Source organism: Phacochoerus africanus, chromosome 4 (assembly GCF_016906955.1).
Source record: "Phacochoerus africanus isolate WHEZ1 chromosome 4, ROS_Pafr_v1, whole genome shotgun sequence".
Lineage (NCBI taxonomy): Eukaryota > Metazoa > Chordata > Mammalia > Artiodactyla > Suidae > Phacochoerus > Phacochoerus africanus.
In genome coordinates this window covers 67822065-67844895 of record NC_062547.1, presented here as the reverse complement: position 1 = coordinate 67844895, position 22831 = coordinate 67822065, and the positions used below count along the sequence as shown (strand labels likewise).

The 22831-nt window shown below is 38.2% G+C and overlaps 2 protein-coding genes across 2 annotated transcripts; both read right to left on the bottom strand.

The window, feature by feature from the left end:
- Window positions 1-4180: 4180 nt before the first annotated feature.
- LOC125124271 (olfactory receptor 7D2-like) lies at window positions 4181-5125 on the bottom strand. The gene has a single exon (XM_047774417.1). It carries the CDS (start codon window positions 5117-5119, stop codon window positions 4181-4183), a length of 939 nt encoding a protein of 312 aa, XP_047630373.1. The 5' UTR covers window positions 5120-5125.
- A 6163-nt stretch (window positions 5126-11288) lies between these two features.
- On the bottom strand, window positions 11289-12230 carry LOC125124270 (olfactory receptor 7D2-like). The gene has a single exon (XM_047774416.1). It carries the CDS (start codon window positions 12225-12227, stop codon window positions 11289-11291), a length of 939 nt encoding a protein of 312 aa, XP_047630372.1. The 5' UTR covers window positions 12228-12230.
- Window positions 12231-22831: the final 10601 nt, after the last annotated feature.

The window sequence follows — 22831 nt, the reverse complement described above, 5'->3', positions numbered from 1 at the left end:
GGCAAATTACTAGAAGATGACGGTGCCCTCTGAAAGGTGAGAATGGAAAGTTTTCAACAACTGTTATGTCCATGCAAGTAGCAGTGGTTGGAGATGAGTTTATTTCCTGCAACTGCCATTAAGACAGAACGCCTGAACAATATATTCCATTGATGAATGGAAATTACTATTATTGTTAATTATTATTGGCCACACCTGAGCCATGTAGCAGTTCTTGAGCCAGGTATTGAACCTGTGTCACAACAGCAACCTAAGCCACAGCAGTGACAACACTTGATCCTTCACCGGCTGTACCACCAGGAAACTCCAGCAAGTGGAAATTATTAGTGGTGTGATTACAAGAACATCAAATTGAACCTTTCCAAGAACAAACTCAATACTTTCTTTCCTTCTTCCTTTTTTTATTTTTCCCTTCTTTAAGAGGGATGAAATAGATGGTCTATTCTTTCAAAACTTTTGAATTTGGACACTGAAGGTATTCATGAGACAACTTTTTTATGGCTGCACCCATGGCACATGGAAGTTCCAAGCCAGGGATTGAGTCTGAGCTGCAGCTGTGACCTCACCACAAATACAGCAATGCCAGATATTTAACCCACTACACCAAGCTGGGGATAGTGCCTCAACAGCCTAAGCTGCTCAGCCAGATTCTTTTTTTATATACAGTTCATTTACAATGTTCTGTCAATTTCTGCTATATAGTAAAGTGACCCAGTTGTACATATACATTCATTTTCACATATTATCTTCTGTGATGTTCTAACACAAGTGATTGGATATAGTTCCCTGTGCTATACAGCATAACCTCATTGCTTATCCATTCTAAAAGTAATAGTTTCCATTTAATAACCCCAAACTCCCAGTCCATCCCACCCCATTGCCTCTATACCTTGGTAATTGTAATCTGTTCTTTCTGTTTGAGACTATTTCTCTCCTGTAGATTGGTTCATCTAAGGCATAAATTCTTAATATCACAAAACCATTATAGAGAAAAACTGGATTTGAAGCAATTTATGAAGAAAAATATGGAAACCATATTTATAATGATTTTGAAGAATAGGAAACTTGACAAATCATTATGTATAGAGAGAATATTGATAATTTGGGAAATTGTATCATGTAATGGATGAGTTACAAAAGTCTTCCATTTATTTGAAGAAAAGAGTACTCAGTCACTCTGGACAGCTGTAACTAAACACCATAAGATAAGGGGCTTATAAACAATAAAAATGTATTTCTCAGAGTTCTTAAAGCTGGAAGTCCAAGATCAGGAGGCCAGGAAGATCAAGTTCTGGTGAAGATTCTCTTCTAGGTTTTACACTGTCCACTTCTCACTGTGTCCTCACAGGGCAGAAAACAGAGAGAAAAAACAAGTTCTCTCCTTCTCTCACAAGGGTACTAATCCCAACATGAGGGTCCATCCCCATGACTCATCAAGTCTTAGTTACCTCCCAAAAGTACCACATCCTAAAGTACCACATCCTAAAGTACCACATCACACTGGGGGGTTGGGTTTTAACACAAATCTTGGGAGACACAAACTTTCAGTCCATAACAAGTATGAATGATGAAATGAGAGCGTCTATGAAGGATGGGAAGGGCTGCTGCAACAATCAATGGTACATTTGTTTCCACAGAGACCTACAATACAGAAGAAGTTCTATAAGGCACTCACAGAGTAGATCCATCTTTATTTCCCAAAATGGTGCTTGGCATCAATGTATCCATTCCTGAAATTCACTCTTCCTCAAGGAAACCCATCCTCTCATTAAAAAAAAAAAAAACTAATGAATTTGGTTTCAAAATCTTTCAGTCTGTTTCTGTTCTGTAAGTTCTTTTGTATCAGTCTTTGTTATATTCCACATACTAGCGATATAATATGATATTTGCCTTTCTCTGAGTTACTCAGTGTGACAATTTCTAGGTCCACCCATGATTTTGCAAATGGCATTATTTCATTCTTTTTATGGCTGAATAATATTCCACTGTGTTAACAAAGGAGAAACATCAGGCGAAGGAGTAAATTTGGTTGGCACTGACATATACACACTAATACATACAAAATAGGCAGGTAACAATGACCTACTTCATAGCATATGGTAATCTACCCAATGCTGTGTAATAAACTATATAGGAAAAGAATCTGAAAAGTAAGGGATGTGCATAGATGTATAACTGATTTACTTTGCAGTGCACTTGAAACTAACACAACTTTCTAAGTCAACTATACCCCCAATAAAATTTATTTTTTAAAAATCTAATGAGGTTACATGAATGACACAAGGGACATTTCCAGTTCTAAGATAGCATGATTAAAAACCTGTTAGTCCAAATTTATTTCCAGAAGATAGCTTAGATATGATTTTGTTCATTTAACAAACAATCAAGAGCACACAGTGGTATACTTTTGCTACACACGGTCAAACAAAAGTTGGCAATACAGGTCTTTGTTCCCAGGGAGCAAACAATCGAGACTTCAGCAATGGGAAGAGAAGAGTGTGAGTTAGTGAGGAACAGGACTAGAACAAATCTAAATATGAAGATTTAGATAGTTCAAATCAACTTATCAAAAGTATTTAGGCAAGTGAGTTAACAAGTTTTCCACCCTGAGAATTGTATATGCTTTATTTTTTTAATTTATTTTATTCTTTGTCTTTTTTAGGGCCACAGCCACAGCATATGGAAGTTCCCAGGCTATGGGTCAAATCCAAGCTCTCCTGGCCTGTGACATGGCAATGCCAGATCTGAGCCACATCTGTGACCTATGCCACAGCTCATGGCAACACTGGATCCTTAACCCACTGAGCGAGGCCAGGGATTGAAACTACATCCTCATGGATACTTAGGTGGGTTTGTTACCACTAAACCATGAAGATGACTCCCTTTTATTTTTTTTTTAATTTTATGGCACTGTGGAATATGGAAGTTAATGGACCAGAGATTGAATCTGAGTCACAGCTGTAACCTATACCACAGATGCTATAATGTCAGATCCTTTAACCTACTGCACTCAGCTGGGAATTGAATCCAAACCTCTGCAGCAATCTGAACCACTGCAGTCATATTCTTAACCCACTGTGCCATAGCAGGAACTTCACTATTCAAGTCAAGACTTCGTCTGTCAAAAAAAAACCTACATTTTGAAGGACATATATTAATTTTTTAAGAGAAAATGTTCTGTGAATGCCATGACACTACTTTATGTGATTGCCAGTATTCCTTTTTTTTTATTGAACCATGACATAATGCAATGACATGGGAAAATCTTTAAAGCATGAAAACATTTTAATGATGTATATACTCATGGATCTACTTACATAGATAGAGATATAAAACATTTTCATCACCCAGGATATGTTATTTTGAACTTTCCCAGTCAATACATCCACACACCTAGGTGCCCACTATCCTGATTCCTACCCTTCAGTTGGCTTTGCCTAGTCTTAGATTTCATCAAAAGTAAGATCATATAACATATACACTTTCACATCATTCAAAATTATACAAGTCTTAGGGTTTGTCCATGCTGTTGTGCATAGCAGTTTTTTTTCATATTGGTATAGTGTTTTCTTTATTTTGTTATGCTATAGTTTATTCATCCCTTCAACTACTGATGGGCATTTAAATTATTTCCAGTTTTTTGATATCATGAAAACCACTGATATCAACATTTTAGACATGTTTGGTGGATATAAGCATTCATTTCTCTCAGGTATATACCTGAGGGTAGAAGAGCTATGCTGTAGCATAGGAGTATGTTTAGACATAGTAGAAGTGCCAAGGTAACTGCACCGATTTATACTCTTAAGTATACTACTATACTATTAGTGAGTGAAACTTCCCATCAATTCCTTGCTAGTTCTTGGAATTTTCAATCATTTGAAATTTTGCAATTCTGGTGGATGACTTGATAACTATCTTGATATATCTAATGATAATCCAGAGGATACAAAAGACAAATATTTCTTCACAGGAAAGGGAGAATAAAGGTTACTAAAGGAATTTTGTGGGATGCAGTTGCTCATGGATGTGTAAACTCAGAGGAAACTCAAGCGATGGTGTTTCAAAAAAAGAGGAACACAGAATACCCACAATGAAGGTGAAGATTTGGAATTTCTGACTGCCAGATGTTGATCTCTGTTCATCATGGCAACACTACACTCGCAGCATCCATGGCTATTCACAGGGAGAAGAAAGACCTGCTGAAAAGCTTCCTCAGGGCCCCCTGCATGTCTCTGTTCCTCAGGCTGTAGATGAAGGGGTTCAGCATGGGGGTGACCACGGTGTACATCACTGAGGCCACTGCCCCCTTTGAGGAGGAGGGGGAGAAGGCAGAACTGAGGTACACGCCTAACCCTGTCCCGTAGAATAAGGAAATGACCATTAGGTGAGACCCACAGGTGGAAAACGCTTTGTTCCTCCCCTCCACTGAGGACATTTTCAATATGGAGGAAATAATCTTAGAGTAAGAGAAAAGAATCCAGGTCACTGGAATAATACCCATCAGGACATCCCCAGAAAAGATCAAAATGTAATTGCTGAGAGTGTCAGAACAGGCAGACTTGAGCACCTCAGCCAACTCACAGAAGAAGTGTGGAATTTCCATGTGTGAGCAGAATGAGAGATGCAGCACCATCAGACTGTGGAGGAGGGGGACTAGGAAACTGGCAGACCAAGAGACTAGAACCAGCAGGTCACTGAGTTGAGGGTTCATCAGGATCCTGTAGCGCAGGGGGTGGCAGATGGCTACGAAGCGGTCATAGGCCATTACAGTCAGGAGAAGGTTATCTAAACACGAAAAAACTAAGCAAAAATACATCTGGGTGATGCAGCCTGAATAGGTGATGGCTTTGCTCACTGTCCGGATGTTCACCAGCATCTTGGGAACGATGGTGGAATTGAAACAAATATCAGAAAAGGACAGGTGGGAGAGGAAGAAGTACATGGGGGTGTGGAGATGGGAGTCTGAGTTAATAGCCAGGATGATGAGTAAGTTCCCAAGCACAGAGATCAGGTACATGGACAAGAACAGCCCAAAGAGGAGCGGCTGCCATTCTGCATCCTCTGAGAGGCCCAAGAGGAGGAATTCCAAGACACCTGTTTGGTTTCCTACATCCATGGAGCTGATAATTCTGCCAGGAAACAAGGCAATGCTAATTAAAACAAACAAACAGGATTCCACAAATTTGAAAATATTTTTATCGTATTAGTGACACACACACAAAATCCCCCCCACCAAAAAAAAAAAAAAGAATAAAACATATATTTTGGCTAACAACTTAGTTTTCATTCACTGGGAGTGAGTACAAGTGTCACTATCTTATACATGGATCTTTTTCAGGGTTAATCTATTCCCTCCTTCCAATCTTTATCACAAATTACTTTGCCTTTAAAATTTGTCTCAAGAAACAATCCATCTCTGTGGAGTCCAGCTGAGCCTTAACCCCTTTCTGATTAAACACATCAATGGTTTGAATATTCTTCCTTTGGAGGTGCTGAAATTTAATTCTTGGATGATTCTGCCTTTCCCCACATTTACTTAGCGCTCCATCAGATCCATGTGTGATGGTGGTTCTCTGACCCCACTGCCCCCTGACAACAACGAATTTGATAAGAGAGTGGTATCTGGCTCAAAGAGCTTCCCTGGAGAGACTTTCATATAAAACTCATATCTTAGTTAATAATCTGAGTGAGTAGACTTGATGGGACACATTAACCAAGGATCAGGGACTAGGGTGGCCATCACTAGGCTAGCAAAGAAGGTAGGCTATGCTTCAGAACCAGTGTACTGAACTGCTAAACTAGGTGTGGCAGTAAGGTTCACATCAAAAGATGGATCTTAGCGCCTTACTGCACTGCCATAAAGCCTGACTCTACCCCTCATTGATCCTGACCAAGCTCTCTGATTTCTCAGCGTCTTGGTTACTTGCCTGGTGAATCATTATTAACAGTATTATTAATAATAACTCCAGAGGATTGTTGAGAGGAAAAATGAGTTGATGTTTTAAAGACCAGTGCCTCCGACACTATGAAAACCTATAGAAATCATGGCTTGGTACATTTTAGAAGTTGGGAAATATAGTCTATGGAGCTGAAGGCATTGAGGAAAGTACTTAGAGACAATGGGATATCAGAGATCACACAGAATAAAAGAATAAGGAAAGAAGCGAGAAACAGAAAGAGATGGAGTTGATGACCTTGGTTGTGAGGATTTCCAGGTTGGGGAGTGGCCCTTCAAGAATCCTGGTCACCTTCTAACCCTGCATTCTGTTTAAATATGCTTGTGTTTTATGTTAATCTTCCTGTTTATATGGATACTGGTTTCACCGGGTTTCTATAACTTGCATACCAGAAAGCATTCACTAGATTATTTCCTTTTTTAAAAAAAGGAAGCATCAAAAATTCATTTGACTGAAATTAAGTACATCGCTCATAAGGAAAAATGACCGGATTGACAAAATGATTTCATTGAGTTCTCATGGCCTTCAAAAATTCTTCTAAGCATAGTAAAACTTTTCTAGGTATCACTTTTATGATGTTACATTATAGTAATACAAACAGCTACCAAAGATAGTACAAAAAAAGAAAATTTAAATGAATTCAGTGCAACCAGGAAGTATTTATCCTCATAGTTGAAGATTGCTTAAAATTAAGGAATATATAGTAGATAATACATAGATACCTCACACAAATACATACGCTGGAACTGATGGCAGAACCATTTACCAAAATTGAAAATCATTTGAAAATTTAAAAGTGCTCCCAGGAAAATTTAAAAGTGCTGGCTCAGAGGATTAAAGATCTGGCACTGCCATTGCTATGGCTTGGGTACAATCCCTGGCCCAGGAATTTCCACATGCTGCAGGTACAGACAAAAAACAAATAAAATAAAATAAAATAAAAATGCTTCCAAAGGGCAGGGTGTTATCACACAAAATGTGTTGTTGGAGGGTCACTTGCAGCACATAAAGAAAGAGAAACTATTTCCCTAAATGAAAAGGAAAACCTAGCTAAAATGAACAGGCAACATCATACTAAGTATCAAAATTGCAAGCAGATTACCATGGAAGTTATCAGTAAGAAAAGTATACCTAGTCTCATCATCAGCATCATTTAATTCACTGTAGAATCTGGAGTCTTCTTAGGAGCCATGAACCTAAAATTTTTAAGAATATTTTACTGTATGCTCGTGACCCTGTGCCTAGAGTTATTTGCTGCTCACAAAAGCCTCTTCTATGTGCACTTAGACACACTCCTCTTTCTGAAAGCACTTACTAAGCCCAAATAGATCACGCAGATGACAGCAGGAATAGAAGAACCTGGTTGCACTGATGGATGGAAGAATGGATGGTGAGAGATCTCCAAAAAGGAAGTTGGTATGAGATCCAGATACACCTGGGATCAGCAAGGTAACAATATTCTTCTTGGTGTGGGGTCAGTGAGCTGGGAGTACAGGGACAGACAAGGAACATTTATCCTTTCAGGGGCATCCAGAGTTGAATTCTCAAAGCTCCTAATTAAATAAATGTGCCTAGTGTGACTCGATTTCTTAACAGCTTTGCCCTTGGGAAAGAAAGAACCATAATAAAAATGGAAAGTATCTTGACAATTCTATTCCCACATGGGAAATTTGGGGGCAGTTCTGTTTTTCTTCATATTGGGAGTTCTCCTCTCCTTAGGCATGATGTCAAACTCTGCTCAAGATTCTCTCTAAAAAAACATCCCATTAGAATCTGAACTACTTATTTTTGCAGGACAATGTCCTGTAAAAGCATTGGTTTAGGGCCACCTAAGACCCAGACATAACCCTGAATCAAAGACATGCTCTATCAGATCTGAATATCTGAATGTATTATTCAGAGTATATGAATATATATGTATATCAGAATATAAGAATATATCATTATTCATATTAATATATATGAATAACGCATAACACTGTTGCTTCTCTACTGTTACTCATCCCCAAAATAGAGAAAATAGCCCTTAGTTCAGAGTTATCATTAAATGAGTGAACAATAATAAAGAGTGTGGTGTTCACTGTTAATAAAACTTATTAACAAAAATAAAGAGTGAATACCACACTTTATAATTTATTTATTTAATAATTACCCTGACCTAAGGGTTATTATCTCTATTTTAGGAATGAAGAATAGTAGAAAAGATTATAATTTCCTGCAATCATATGCTGAAAATAGCAGAGCTGGGACTGGACCAGATGCCTGACTTCAAAATATATAGATAATTGTGTATGGGAATTTGAACATAAAAGGGCCGTTTTGGAGTTGCCATTGTGGTGCAGTGGGTTAAGGATCTGACTGCAGTGGCTTAGATTGCAGGTTTGATCCCTGGGTTTGATCCCAGGCTGGGTGCAGAGGGATGAAGTATCAGGTGTTACCACCACTCTGGTGTAGGTTGCAGCTGAGGCTCAGACTCAGTCTCTGGCCTGGGAATTTCCATATGCCACAGGTGAGACCAATAAAATGAAATAAAATAAAATACATTTATAAGATAATGAGGGGGAACGACTAGTGTAGAATTAGAACGAATTGGTTTTCACATAGTAAAAATAGACCTCTACATCCCACTGAACAAAATAAATCATCAGTGAAAAATGTCCAAGATGGCAAAGTAGGAAGACCTGAGCTCACTTTCTCCCATGGGAACACTGGGGCTCTGGGTCAGAGAGCCATGAAAACGAAGTGCTAGAGCTGCTTGGGGCCTTAAGTCTATAACATCCTTATATCATCCATAGGTAACAGCTGTCCAGTGAGTTTTTCAGGTATGTAAAACAGACAGCTCTAAACGGTTTGAATGTGATTGTTTGGGCTATTTGTAAAAACTGGAAATTCAAAAAGTTAAGTTTGGAGCTGGCAGACTTTTGCAATAAAGAGTCATAACCCACAAGGAAGCTACAAACATCCTTGCGGCTAATACACAGAGGCCATCTTTGGCTCATTTACGTAACAAGAGCAAAACATTTCCAAGGGAAGTGAAATCTAACATTCTCTGTCTTTATTTCATATACTTTTTGCTGTCTTGGGAGGCTAGGGCTCTCAAAAGAGCACAAGAAATCCAGGAAAATTTTATTTCCCAACAATTGGTAGAAAAATGCTCTCTGATAGAACTTTTTGTGATAATGAAAATGTTTTATATACACACTGCCCAAATAGGGATCTATTTCAAGGGCTCACTCACACACATGGGTGAGTGAGCCCTTGAAATGTGGTGAATAGTCATGTGTAGCTGGAGGTTACCATCATGGACTGCACAGAGACAGGCTATGACACAGCTAGAGATGATAGGCAGCTGACTAAGATGAGGATATTGGTCCTAGGCATATTTCCAGACAAAACTTTCATTCAAAAATATACATGCACACCTACGTTCATTGCAGCAATATTCACAATAACCAAGACATGAAAACAACCTAAATGTCCATTAACAAGATGAATGGCTTTAGAAGATGTTGCACATATATGCATGGAATCCTATTGAGCCATCAAAAAAGGACAAAATGATGCTGTTTCAGCAACATGGATGCAACTAGAGATTCCCATATTAAGTGAAGTAAATCAGAAAGAGACAAATACCATATGATATGACATATATGTGGAATCTAAATACTGTACAAAAGATCCTATCTATAGAAGAAACAGATCAGGGACATGGAGAGCAGATTTGTGTTTGCTTGTTGAAGGGGGAGAGAGTGGGATGAACTAGGAGTTTGGGGTTGGTAGATGAAAATTATTACATTTAGAATGGATAGGTGATGAGGTCCTTCTATACAGCACAGGGAACTCTGCCCAATCTCTTGGGTTAGAACATGATGGAAGATAGTATGAAATAAAGAAGATATGTATATGTATGACTGGGTCAGTTTTCTGTATCGGAGAAATTTAAGGAACATTGTAAATCAACTATAATTTAATTAAAATTTTAAACAAAAAAGAAGATAGGGAAACAGGCATGAGAATAGGTCTAAGAAGAGGATAATCCCACTGTCACATGAAGTGTGGGTGACACCTCCTTGTCTCTATTCTTCCAGTTCACTCATGGTAATAATTCTCTGGAAACCATAAAGTAAGTTAAATACCATGGAGTGTCCGTTGTGGCTTAGCGGGTTCAGACATTCTACACTTTCACCATTTCAACATCTATCACCCATATAGTTCCATGAGATTCTATTCCCATCACCAAACCATCATTAGTCCCTGAAAATGTTCCACCACGCTCCCAGGCATGCTCATGCTATAAGAAATGCCATCCTTTATCTTCATCCACTGAAATCTTCCTCATTCTTGAACACACTGAGAAGGAAGAGCTCAGAGGCATGTTGGTAGCTCAAGCTGAAACTGAGTATATAGACATACAGATATAAACATGGATATACCATCAATTGTACTAGGATAAATCTATTGACAACCATCTCGTGAATATTAGTTTTTTTTCTTTAGGCAAAGAAACCTGGTGACAATCCAATCTTTGTCACTGAATACAGCACAATTTATTGGCTGATATGTACAGCCCTGAGATTTTGGCCATTTGATTGAACTATTCAAGTTGAACATAGAGAAGGGACCAAGTTTTTGAGATGCTGAGCACTACAAAGAATAAATAAGAAAGAAAATCTAGTAATATGGGAAAATTGAGGAGCCATTGGCTATCCTGGATATATCTTCTAATCTCATCCTGCTTAGGATGATCATTACATGTCACAGAGAGCACATATCACAGGTTTTTAGTTGTTCTGGGGGATGATTCGTTGACCGTCTTGATATGTCTAATGATAATACAGAGGAGACCAAGGATAAATATTTCTACAGAGGAAAAGAGGGCATAAATCAAAGGAAGTTTCTGGAAAGCAGTTACTCATGGATGTGTAAACTCAGAAGAAACTCAAGTTATGATATTTCAGAAAAAGAAGAACAAGGCATACCCCTCAATGAAGACAAAAATTTGCTTTTTTTTTTTTTTTTTTTTAGGGCTGCTCCCACAGCATATGAAGATTCCCAGGCTAGGGGTCCAATTGGAGCTACAGCTGCCAGCCTACACCACAGCCACAGCAATGCAGGATCCAAGCCACATCTGCAAACTACACCACAGCTCACAGCAACACCAGATCCTCAACCCACGGAGTGAGGCCAGGGATCAAACCCGCAACCTCATAGTTCCTAGTCAGATTTGTTTTCACTGTGCCAGGGAACTCCAGATTTGCTATTTCTGACTGCCAGGGTATTGACCCTTGGTTATCACAGTAATGCCCCAGTCACAGCATCCATGACTCTTCATAGGAGGAAGAAAGACCTGCTGACAAATTTCCTCAGGGCCCCCTGCATGTCCCTGTTCCTCAGGCTGTAGATGAAGGGGTTCAGCATGGGGGTGACCACGGTGTACATCACTGAGGCCACTGCCCCCTTTGAGGAGGAGGAGGAGAAGGCAGAACTGAGGTACACACCAAACCCTGTCCCGTAGTATAAGGAAATGACCATTAGGTGAGACCCACAAGTGGAAAATGCTTTGTACTTCCTCTCCAGTGAGGACATTTTCAATATGGAGGAAATAATCTTAGAGTAAGAGAAAAGGATCCCAGTCAGTGGAGGAATACCCAGCAGGACAGTCACAGAAAACAGGGCAAGGTAATTGATAAAAGCGTCAGAACAGGCAGACTTGAGCACCTCTGTCAATTCACAGAAGAAGTGTGGAATTTCCGTGTGTGAACAGAATGAGAGATGCAGCACCATCAGACTGTGGAGGAGGGGGACTAGGAAACTGGCAGACCAAGAGACAAGAACCAGCAGATCACAGAGTTGAGGGTCCATCATGATCCTGTAGCGCAGGGGGTGGCAGATGGCTACGAAGCGGTCATAGGCCATCACTGTCAGGAGGAGATTGTCTAGACACGAAAAAACTAAGCAAAAATACATCTGGGTGATGCAGCCGGCATAGGTAATGGCTTTGCTCGCTGTCCAGATGTTCACCAGCATTTTGGGAACGATGATGGAATTGAAACAAATATCAGAAAATGACAGGTGGGACAGGAAGAAGTACATGGGGGTGTGCAGGTGGGAATTGGAGGTAACGGCCAGGATGATGAGTAGGTTCCCCAGCACAGACACCAGGTACATGGACAAGAACAGCCAAAAGAGGAGAGGGTGCAGTTCTGAATCCTCTGAGAGGCCCAAGAGGAGGAATTCCAAGACACCTGTTTGGTTTCCTACATCCATGGAGCTGATAATTCTGCCAAGTAATGGACAAAGCAATGCTAATTAAAACAAACAAACAGGACTTCACAAATATAAAAATATTTTTATATTAGTGACACACACACACACACCAAAAAAAAAAACAGAATAAAATGTACAGTTTGGCTAACAATTTACTTTTCATTCCCAGGGAGAGATAATAAATGTCAGTATCTTAAAAAAAATAAATTAAATAAATATCAGTATCTTCTACAGGTATCATTTTCAGGGTGAATCTATTCCCTCCTTCTGATCTTTACTACAAATTAATCTTTTCCTTCGAAATCTGTCTCAAGAAACCATCAACCTCTGCTGTGTCCAGCTCAGCATCAGCCACTTTCAGAGGGAGCACATCAGTGGTTTGAACATTCGCCAATTGGAGGTGCTGAAATTTGCCTCTTGGATGATTCTGCCTTTTCCCACATTTACTTAGCACTCCATCAGATCCACTTGTGTTGGTGGTGCTCTGGCCTCACTGCCCCCTGACAACTAATTTGATAAGGGAGTGGTGTCTGGCCCAACCTGGTCAAACAGTTTCACTAGAGAAATTGTCATATAAAATTCATATTTTAGTTAATAATCTGAGTGAGTAGACTTGATGGGACACATCAACCAAGGATCAGGGGTTAGGGCTGGCCATCACTATGCTTGCAAAGAAAGTAGGCTATGCTTCAGAACCAGTGTCCCGAACTGCTAAGCTAGGTGTGGTATATCAGGTCAAATTAGGAATCCTAGAGTCTGACTGCTCAGCCATGAATCCTGGCTCTACACCTCATTGATCTTGGCCAAATTCTCTGATTTCTCAGTGCCACAGTTTCCTACTTGGTGAAATGTGATTTTTTTTTGTAATGTGATTATTAATGGTAGCTACTCCAGATGATTATTGAGAGGAATAAATGAGTTGACATTTTAAAGAACAGTGCCTGAACACTATGGAAACCTAGAGAAATCACAGCTAAGTACATTTTAGATTTGGGGAAATATAGTCTGAGGAGCTGAAAGCAGTAAGGTGAGTGCTTAGAAAGCATGGGATATTGTAAATCACTTGGCATAAAGGAATATGGAAAGGAGAGAGAAATGGAAAAGGATGGAGTTGATGACCTTGGTTATGAGGCTTCCCAGGTTGGGGAGCAGCCCTTCAAGACTTCTGGTCACCTTCTTCCCCTGAATTCTGTTTAAATATGCTTGTGTTTTATGTTAATCTTCCTTTTCTATGGATATTGGTTTAACCGGGTTTCTATAACTTGCATTCAAGAAAGAATTCCCTAGATATTTTCTTTAAAAAATGGAAGTGTCAAAATTCATTCTGATAGAAATAAAATATAAAAATGAAGATGACAAATGAGTGGATTGACCAAATGATTTCTTTGGGTTGCTATGGCCTTCAAAAATTCCTCAGAGTATAGTAAAACTTTTCTAGCCATTGCTTTTAAGAGTTTAGATGGCAGTAATACAAATAGCTGCCAAAGATAGTACAAAAAAAGAAAATTTAAATGAATTCAAAGAGACCAGGGAGTGTTTATCCTCATAGTTGAAGACTGCTAAAAATTAAGAAATGTTTTGTAGGTTGATACATAGATACCTCATACAAATAGATACATTCTGAAAATGATGACACAACCATTTACCAAATCAAAAGTCATCTGAAAATTTTAAAATATTTCCAGGAGTTCACCAGTGGCTCAGAGGAGTTAAAGTTCTGGCAGCATCATTGCAGTGACTGGGGTCGGTCCCTGGCCCAGGAACTTCTACATGCTGCAGGTATGAGCAAAAAATAAATTAAATAAAATATGAAATAAAATAAGATCCTTCCAAGGGGTGGGGGTTATAACACAAGATGTGTGTTTGGAGGGGCACTTATGGCACATAAAGAAAGAGAAGCTATTTCCCTAAATGATAAGGAAAATATAGATCAGATGAGTAGGCAATAACATACCAAACCCTGAAATGGCAGTCAGATTACCATGGAAGTTATAAATAATATTAGAGTCCCTAGTCTCATCATTACCATCTTTTAATTCACTCTAGAATCTTGTGTCCTCTTAGGAGCCAAAAACTTAAAATCCTTAAGAATTTTTTACTAACCACCACTCATGTCCCTGTCCTTGGAGTTACTTTACTGCTGAGAGATTCCTCCTCCATGTGCACGTATACACACTCCTCTTTCTGGAAGCTCTTACTAAGCCCAAAGGATCATCCAGAAGACAGCGGGGAAGAAGAATCTGACTTCACTGGTGGATGGAAGGATGGATGTTGAGAGATCTCCAAAAGTAGAATTGGTATAAGATCCAAATACACCTGGCATCAGCAAGGTGACGATATTCTTGGTCTGGGGTCAGTGAGCTGGAATCACAGGGACAGACAAGGAGAATTTATCCTTTCAGGGACATCCAGGGTTGAATTCTCAAAGTGCCTAATTAAATAAATGTTCCTAGTGTGACTATTTCTAAACAGCTTTGCCCTTTGGGAAAGGAAGAATCATAGTAAAAATGGAAATTGTGCTTGACAATTCTATTCCCACATAGGAAATTTGGGTTCAGTCATTTTTTTTTTCCAGTTAGGATTTCTGCTCTCCTTACATATGATGTCACGCTCGGCTCAGGATTCTCTCTGAAAAATATCTCATTAGAATCTGAACTACTTATTATTTGCCATTAACATCCTTAAATAACAATTGTGCGGGGCGGCCTAAGACCCTGACCTAACCCTAAATCAAAGAATTGATCTATCAGATATGACTTTCTGAATACATTATTCAGAATATATGAATATTTATTTATATGAATGAATACATACAAATAATATGCAACACTATTGCTTCTCTACTTTGCTACTTATCCCTAAAATAGACACAATGACTCTTAGGTCAGTGTTATTATTAAATGAATGAATAATAATAAAGAGAGTGGTGCTCATTGCTAATAAAAATCTTGATTAATTAATAATTTATTATTATTATTGTTAAAAATAATAAGAGTGAAAACATGATCTTTGTTATTATTCATTCCCTTATTAATAACCCAAACTAAAGGTTATTATCTCTATTTTAGTGATGAAAAATGTAGCAGAGAGGATGATCATTTTGCTGTAATCATATGCTATAATGGCAGAAATGGAACTGGACAAGATACTTGACTTTAGAATAGATTGAAAAATGTGATATGGGACTTTGAAAATAAAATGGTTCCTTTAGGAGTTCCTGCTGTGGAGAAGTGGGTTAAGGATCTTACTGCAGAGACTTAAGTCCATGCAGAGGCCAGGGTTCAATCCCTGGTGAGGTGCAGGTTGCAGCTGAGTCTGGGATTCAATCTCTGCCCCAGGAATTTCCCTGTGTTGCAGGTGTGTTTAAAAAGACAACCCATAGGATGGGAGAAAATCTTTGCAAATGAATCAACGACAAGGGATTAATCTCCAAAATTTATAAACACCTTCTGCAGCTCCCTACCAAAAAAACACACAACCCCATCAAAAAATGGGCAGAAGACCTAAACAGACAATTCTCCAAAGAAGACAAATGGATGGCAAAAAAACACTGAAAAGATATACAACATCACTCATTATTATAGAAATGCAAATCAAAACCACTATGAGGTACCACCTTACACCAGCCAGAATGGCCATCATCAAAAAGTCTACAAACAGTAAGTCCTGTAGAGGGTGTGGAGAAAAAGGAACCCTAGTACACTGTTGGGGGATTGTAAATTGGTGAAATCACTATGGAAAACAGTGTGGAGATCCCTCAGAAAACTAAAAATAGAACTACCATTTGATCCAGCGTTCCCACTCCTGGGCATCTATCCAGAGAAAACCATGACTCACAAAGACACATGTACTCCAATGTTCATTGCAGCACTATTTGCAGTAGCCAAGCCATGGAAACAACCTAAATGTCCATCGACAGAGGAGTGGATTAAGATGATGTGGTACACATACACAATGGAATATTACTCAGCCATTAAAAGGAATGAAATTCCAGCATTTTTAGCAACATGGATGCTCCTAGAAATTATAATGCTAAGTGAAGTCAGCCATACAATGAGACACCAACATCAAATGCTTTCACTGACATGTGTAATCTGAAAGAAAGGACACAATTAACTTCTTCACAGAACAGATACTGACTCACAGACTTCGAAAAATTTATGGTTTCCAAAGGAGACAGTTCAGGGGATCGGGGGATGCGTTGGGGTTGTGGGATGGAAATCCTATAAAATTGGATTGTGATGATCATTATAAAAATATGAATGTAATAAATTCATTGAGTAATAAAAAAATTTTAATAAAGATAAGAAAAATAAAAACTATATGTTTGAAAAGTTGTGCTTGGTGCTAACTGGCTTTTGCACTGAAGAGTCATACCCACAGGAGGCTATAAACATCCTGAGGGCCAATACACAGAGGACACATTAGACTCATTCATATAATAAGAGCAAGACATTTTCAAGGGAGGTGAAATCTAATATTCTCTATCCTTATTTCCTATTCTTTCCATTCCAGGAAATATCTTTATTTCCTATACTTTCCAGTCTTGGGACGCTAGGGCTTTCAGTACAACAGCACTGAGAAATCCAGGAAAATGTTATTTCCCCACAACAGGATTTAAAAAATGCTCTCCAATAGAACTTTTTGTGATAATAAAAATTTTTTATATCTGCACTACCCAAATGTAGTACTAGGTACATGAGTTAGTGAGTACTTGAAATGTGGTGAATAGTCATGTGTAACTGGAGGTTACCATCTTGGACTGCACAGAGAGAGACAATGAGACAGCTAGAGATGATGGGCAACTGACTAAGATGAGGATATTGGTCCTGGGCATATATCCAGACAAAACTTTCATTCAAAAAGATACATGTACCCCTATGTTCATTGCAGCACTATTCACAGTAAGCAAGACATTGAAATAACCTAAATGTCCACTGACAGATGAATGGATTGAGAAGATATGGTATATATACAATGAAATACTATTCAGCTATAAAGAGACAATCTAATTTGCATCAACATGGATGAAATTAGAGATTCTCATGCTAAGTGAAGTAAGTCAGAAAGGGAAAGACAAATACCATATTGTATCACTTATATGTGGGATCTAAATATGGCACAAATGATCCTATCTACAGAAGAAACAGATCAGGGACATGGAGAGCAGACTTGTGTTTGCTGGGGGGAAAGGGGAGAGATAGAGATGGACTGGGAGTTTGGGTTTGGTAGATGCAAACTATTACATTTAGAATGGATAAGCAATGAGCTCCTACTGGGCAGCACAGGGAACTTTGTCCAGTCTCTTTAGTTAGAACATGATGGAAGATAGCATGAAAAAAAAGCATGTATTTCTATGTATAACTGGGTCACGTTGCCACAGAGCAGGAACTGAAGGAACATTGTAAATCAGTTATACTACAATAAAAATTTTTTTTGAAAACAGTTCAGGTCATTGGCAAGAGCACAGGACTAGGGAGATGATAAGCCCATCATCATATGAACTGTGGGTAACACCTCCTTTCCTCTTTTCTTCTGGAATACTGGTGGGAACAATTCTCTGGAAATTTTTCAGTGAATTAAATATACATACCTACCCAAAACTTTCCACTCTTTTAACATTTCCACATCATTCACCCATATATTTCCATATGATTCCTCTCCCATCACCAAACCATCTTTGGTCCTGAAAATGTTCCACTGTGCCCAATGGCCTGCCCACCTCTAAGAACACCCATCATCTTAATCCACTGAAATCCTCCTCATTCATGAAGACACTGAGAAGAAAGAGCTCAGAGTCATGTTGGTGGCTCAAACTGAAATCTAGTATATAGATATATTGATACAGATATGGACATACACTCGATTGTACTAAGATGAAGCCAGATGGAAACCCTTCCTTGAAATTAAATTTTTCCTTTAAACAAAGTCGCTGGTGACAAACCGATCTTTGTCACTGAATACATCCCATTCATTGGCTAATAGGTACAGCCTTGAATTTGGGCTATTTGATTGAAATATTCAAGTTGGTAATGGGGAAGGGACCAACTTGTTTAGATGCTGAGAACTGCAAGGAATACATAGGACAGAAAATCTAGTAAAAGAATCTGGATAAACGGAGGAGCAATGGGCACTCCTGGAAATATTCTTCTCATCTAATCCTTGTTAAGATGATCTTTTAATATCACAGACAGCACATATCACACTGGGATGAAATTATGAATGTGGCACTAACAAAATGAGATTTTTATATTTTAAAAATTCTGTTCAAGGAGTTCCTGTTATGGCTCAGTGGGGTCCAATTAGTATCCTTGAGGATGTGGTTTCAATCCTTGGCCTTGCTCAGTGGGTTAAGGATCTGGTATTTCTGTGAGCTGTGGTATAGGTCAGAGGTGTGACTAGGATCCTGTGTTTCTGTGGCTGTGGCATAGGCTGGCAGCTGCAGCTCTGATTTGACCCCTGGCCCTGATAAGGCAAAAAAAATTTTTAATTAAAAAATAATCCCATTCAAATTACCACTAGGAACTAAAACAAATTATTTTTATGGCCACAATCTGTGGCATATCAAAGTTCTTTGGCCAGGGGTTGAATCCAAACCCCAGCTGCTACAATGCCAGATCTTATTTTTTTATTTTTATTATGATGATTTACAATGGTCTGTCAATTTTTGCTATACAGAAAAGTGACCCAGTCATCATATATATATATACACATATATATGTGTGTGTATATATATATATATATATATATATATATACTCACACACATTTTTCTCACATTATCCTTCATCATATTCCATCACAAGTGATTAGATATAGTTCCCTGTGCTATACAGCAGGATCTCATTGCTTATCCACTCCAAATGCAATAGTTTGCATCTACTAACCCCAGACCCCCAATCCATACCATTCCCTCCCCCTCCCCCTGACAAACATGAGTCTTCTACATGTCCATGATCTTTTCTGTTTTGTAGATAGATCATTTGTGCTGTATTTCAGACTCCACATATAAGTGATATAATATAGTGTCTGTCTCTCTCTTTCTGATTTCACTCAGTGTAAGAATCTCTAGTTCATCCGTGTTGCTGCAGATGGCATAGTTTTGTTCTTTTTTATGGCAGAGTGGTATTCCATTGTATATATGTACTACATCTTCCTGATCCATTCAACCATCAATGGGCATTTACATTTCCACATCTTAGGCATTGTGAATTGTGCTGCAGTGAACATACAGGTGCATGCATCTTTTTCAACAGAAGTTTTTTCTGGATATATGCCCAGGAGTGAGATTGTTGGGTCATATGGTAGCTCTATATTTAGTTTTCTGAGGTATTTCCATACTGTTTTCCATAGTGGTGTATATGTACCACATCTTCCGAATCCAATCCTCTGTCGATGGACATTTGGGTTGTTTCCATGTCCTGGCTATTGTGAATAGTGCTGCAATGAACATGCCGGTGCATGTGTCTCCTTTAAGTAGAGTTTTGTCCGGATTGATGCCCAAGAGTGGGATTGCGGGGTCATATGGAAGTTCTATGTATAGATTTCTAAGGTATCTCCAAACGGTTCTCCATAGTGGCTGTCCCAGTTAACATTCCCACCAACAATGTAGGAGGGTTCCCTTTTCTCCACAGCCCCTCCAGCACTTGTTATTTGTGGGCTTATGAATGATGGCCATTCTGACTGGTATGAGGTGGTATCTCATGGTAGTTTTGATTTGCATTTCTCTTATAATCAGCGATGTTGAGCATTTTTTCATGTGTTTGCTGGCCATCTGTAGATCTCTTCCTTGGAGAAGTGTCTATTCAGGTCCTTTGCCCATTTTTCCATTGGGTGATTGGTTTTTTTGCTGTTGAGTTGTATAAGTTGCTTATATATTCTGGAGATTAAGCCCTTGTCCATTGCATCATTTTAAACTATTTTCTCCCATTCTGTAAGTTGTCTTTTTGTTTTCTTTTGGGTTTCCTTTGCTGTGCAAAACTTGTCAGTTTGATGAGGTCCCACTGGTTTCTTTTTGCTATTATTTCTATTGCTCTGGGAGACTGACCTGAGAAAATATTCATGCTGTTGATGTCAGAGAGTGTTTTGCCTATGTTTTCTTCTAGGAGTTTGATGGTGTCCTGTCGTATAGTTAAGTCTTTCAGCCTTTTTGTGTTTATTTAGGTGCATGGTGTGAGGGTGTGTTCTAGTTTCATTGCTTTGCATGCAGCTGTCCAGGTTTCCCAGCAATGCTTGCCGAATAGACTTTCTTTTTCCCATTTCATGTTCTTGCCTCCTTTATCAAAGATTAATTGACCATAGGTGTCAGGGTTTATTTCCGGGTTCTCTATTCTGTTCCATTGGTCTGTCTGTCTGTTTTGATACCAGTACCACACTGTTTTGATGACTGTGGCTGAAAGCACAAATTCTTAATGTCACAAAAATCATTATAGGGAAAATCTGGATTGGAAAGAACTTATAAGGAAGAATGTGGGAACATTATTAATAATGATTTTTATGAATAGGAAACCTGACAAATCATTGTGTATAGACTGGTAATTTGAGAAATTGTATAATAAAACGGATAAGTTACAAAAAATCTTCCATTCAATTGACTAAAAGTGTAGTCACTTTGGACTGCCATAATACCAACAGCTAAGGGATTTATAAACAACAAAAATGTATTTCTAGTCATTCTGAAGGCTGGAAGTCTGAGATCAGGAAGCCAGGATGATCAAGTTCTGATGAAGATTCTCTTCCACTTTTTGGACTGTCCACTTATCACTGTATCCTCACAGGGCAGAAAACAGAGAAAAATGCAAGTTATCTCATTCTCTCACAAAGGTACCCATCCCACCATGGGGGCTCCACCCTATGGCCTCATCAAATCTTAGTTACCTCCCAAAAGTCCCTTATCTTAATACCATCACATTGGGGGATAGGGTTTCAAAACAAATGTTGGGGGGACACAAACATTCAGTCCAAAACAAGTGTGAATGGGGCAATGAGAGCTTCTATTAAGAGTGGGAAGGGCTGCTACAAAGATCAATGGTACATTTGTTTCCAGAGAAACCTACAGTACAGAATAAGCTCTGTAAGGCACTCAAAGAGTAGATTCATTTTTATTCCCCAAAACCATCCTTGGTATTAATGGATCTATTCCTGGAAATTCACTCTTCCTCAAGAAAATCCATCCTCTCATTTAAAAAACTAAGTTCCCTTAGTGGCTCAGTGGAAACAAATCCAATTAGTAACCATGAAGTTGCAGGTTCCAACCCAAAGCTCACTCAGTGGGTTAAGGATCTGGCCTTGCTGTGAGCTGTGGTGTAGATCACAGACATGACTCAGATTTTGTGTTGCTGTGGCTGTGGTGTAGGCTGGCAGCTGTAACTCTAATTTGACCCCTATCCTTGGAACTAAAAAAAAAAAAAAAAATGAATTTTGTTTCAAAATTTTTTTAGTCTGTTTCTGTTTTGTAAGTTTTTTGTATCATTTTTTGTTAGATTACACATATTAGTGATCTTTTTTTTCATTTTTTAAAAAAATATATTGAAGTATAGTTGATTTACCAGGTTGTGATCATTTCTGCTGTACAACAAAGACATTCAGTTACACATGTAAACACATCCATTCTCTTTCACAATCTTTTCCCACATAGATTATCACAGAATATTTTTTACAGAACAAAATACATATATTTAAACAGGCAGATTATTATATCATGGATCTTAAGAAGCAGATTAAGTGTCTCCCTCTGGAGAAGTAGAATGGAAAATATGCTGAGACAAATAGGAAATTTATTCTATGCTTTATCCCATTTTGTATGGCTTTCATATTTACTATTTAGTATTATTATTACATTTCAATTTTTCTTTAAAAATTAGCATTATATTAAAATTGTGTATATTATGCAACTAAAATTTATAAAGAAGAAAGCCTTATATACCATTAAATATTTTATATGGCATAATAAAAAGAATAACAACTGGTAAGAATAACAAAAATAATACACCTTCTGAAAATAAGTAAAATATAAAATGCATAAATTGGTTAAAAAACAGTGTAACTATATAAATATATCCTCACAAGTTGTTACATCTTATTGATTCTTCAGTATAGGCATTACACCATTCTAGGTGAAGTGGTAAACAAGCCATTATAGATCTTACATTGTACCATGGAGAGAAATGGTTATTAATAATACAATTGTAAAACTGTATTATTTCATTGTACAGTTGCATTATTTAATTATAATTATCATAAATTCTTTGATGGAGAGGAAAACAGAATCAGATCTAAGAAGACTTCAGCATTCCAAGAGTGATGTTAAATGACCCCCTTCATGGTGGATTATGCACTTATGTACTATGAGATATATTTCTTCTCCAGAGATTCCTTGTTTATGTGTCAATTGTAGATTTTTGATTTGCAGTTATTATGAAGTTTTGATATGAGTCTATATGTATATGAGACTGTTTTAAGTTGTTGTTCTCTTGATTGCAAATTCATCTCCAATTTCCTGCATTTGTACCCACCTCTTCTCATGATTTCTGATTTTGGTGGTATAATTGCGCATGGATGATTTTGTATCTTTACTGTATATAAACCTTTACTGGTGAGCCTTGT

Bases quoted from the DNA above. Each gene is read 5' to 3' on its own strand.
- LOC125124271 (XM_047774417.1), bottom strand. From the start codon at position 5,119: ATGGATGTAGGAAACCAAACAGGTGTCTTGGAATTCCTCCTCTTGGGC.
- LOC125124270 (XM_047774416.1), bottom strand. From the start codon at position 12,227: ATGGATGTAGGAAACCAAACAGGTGTCTTGGAATTCCTCCTCTTGGGC.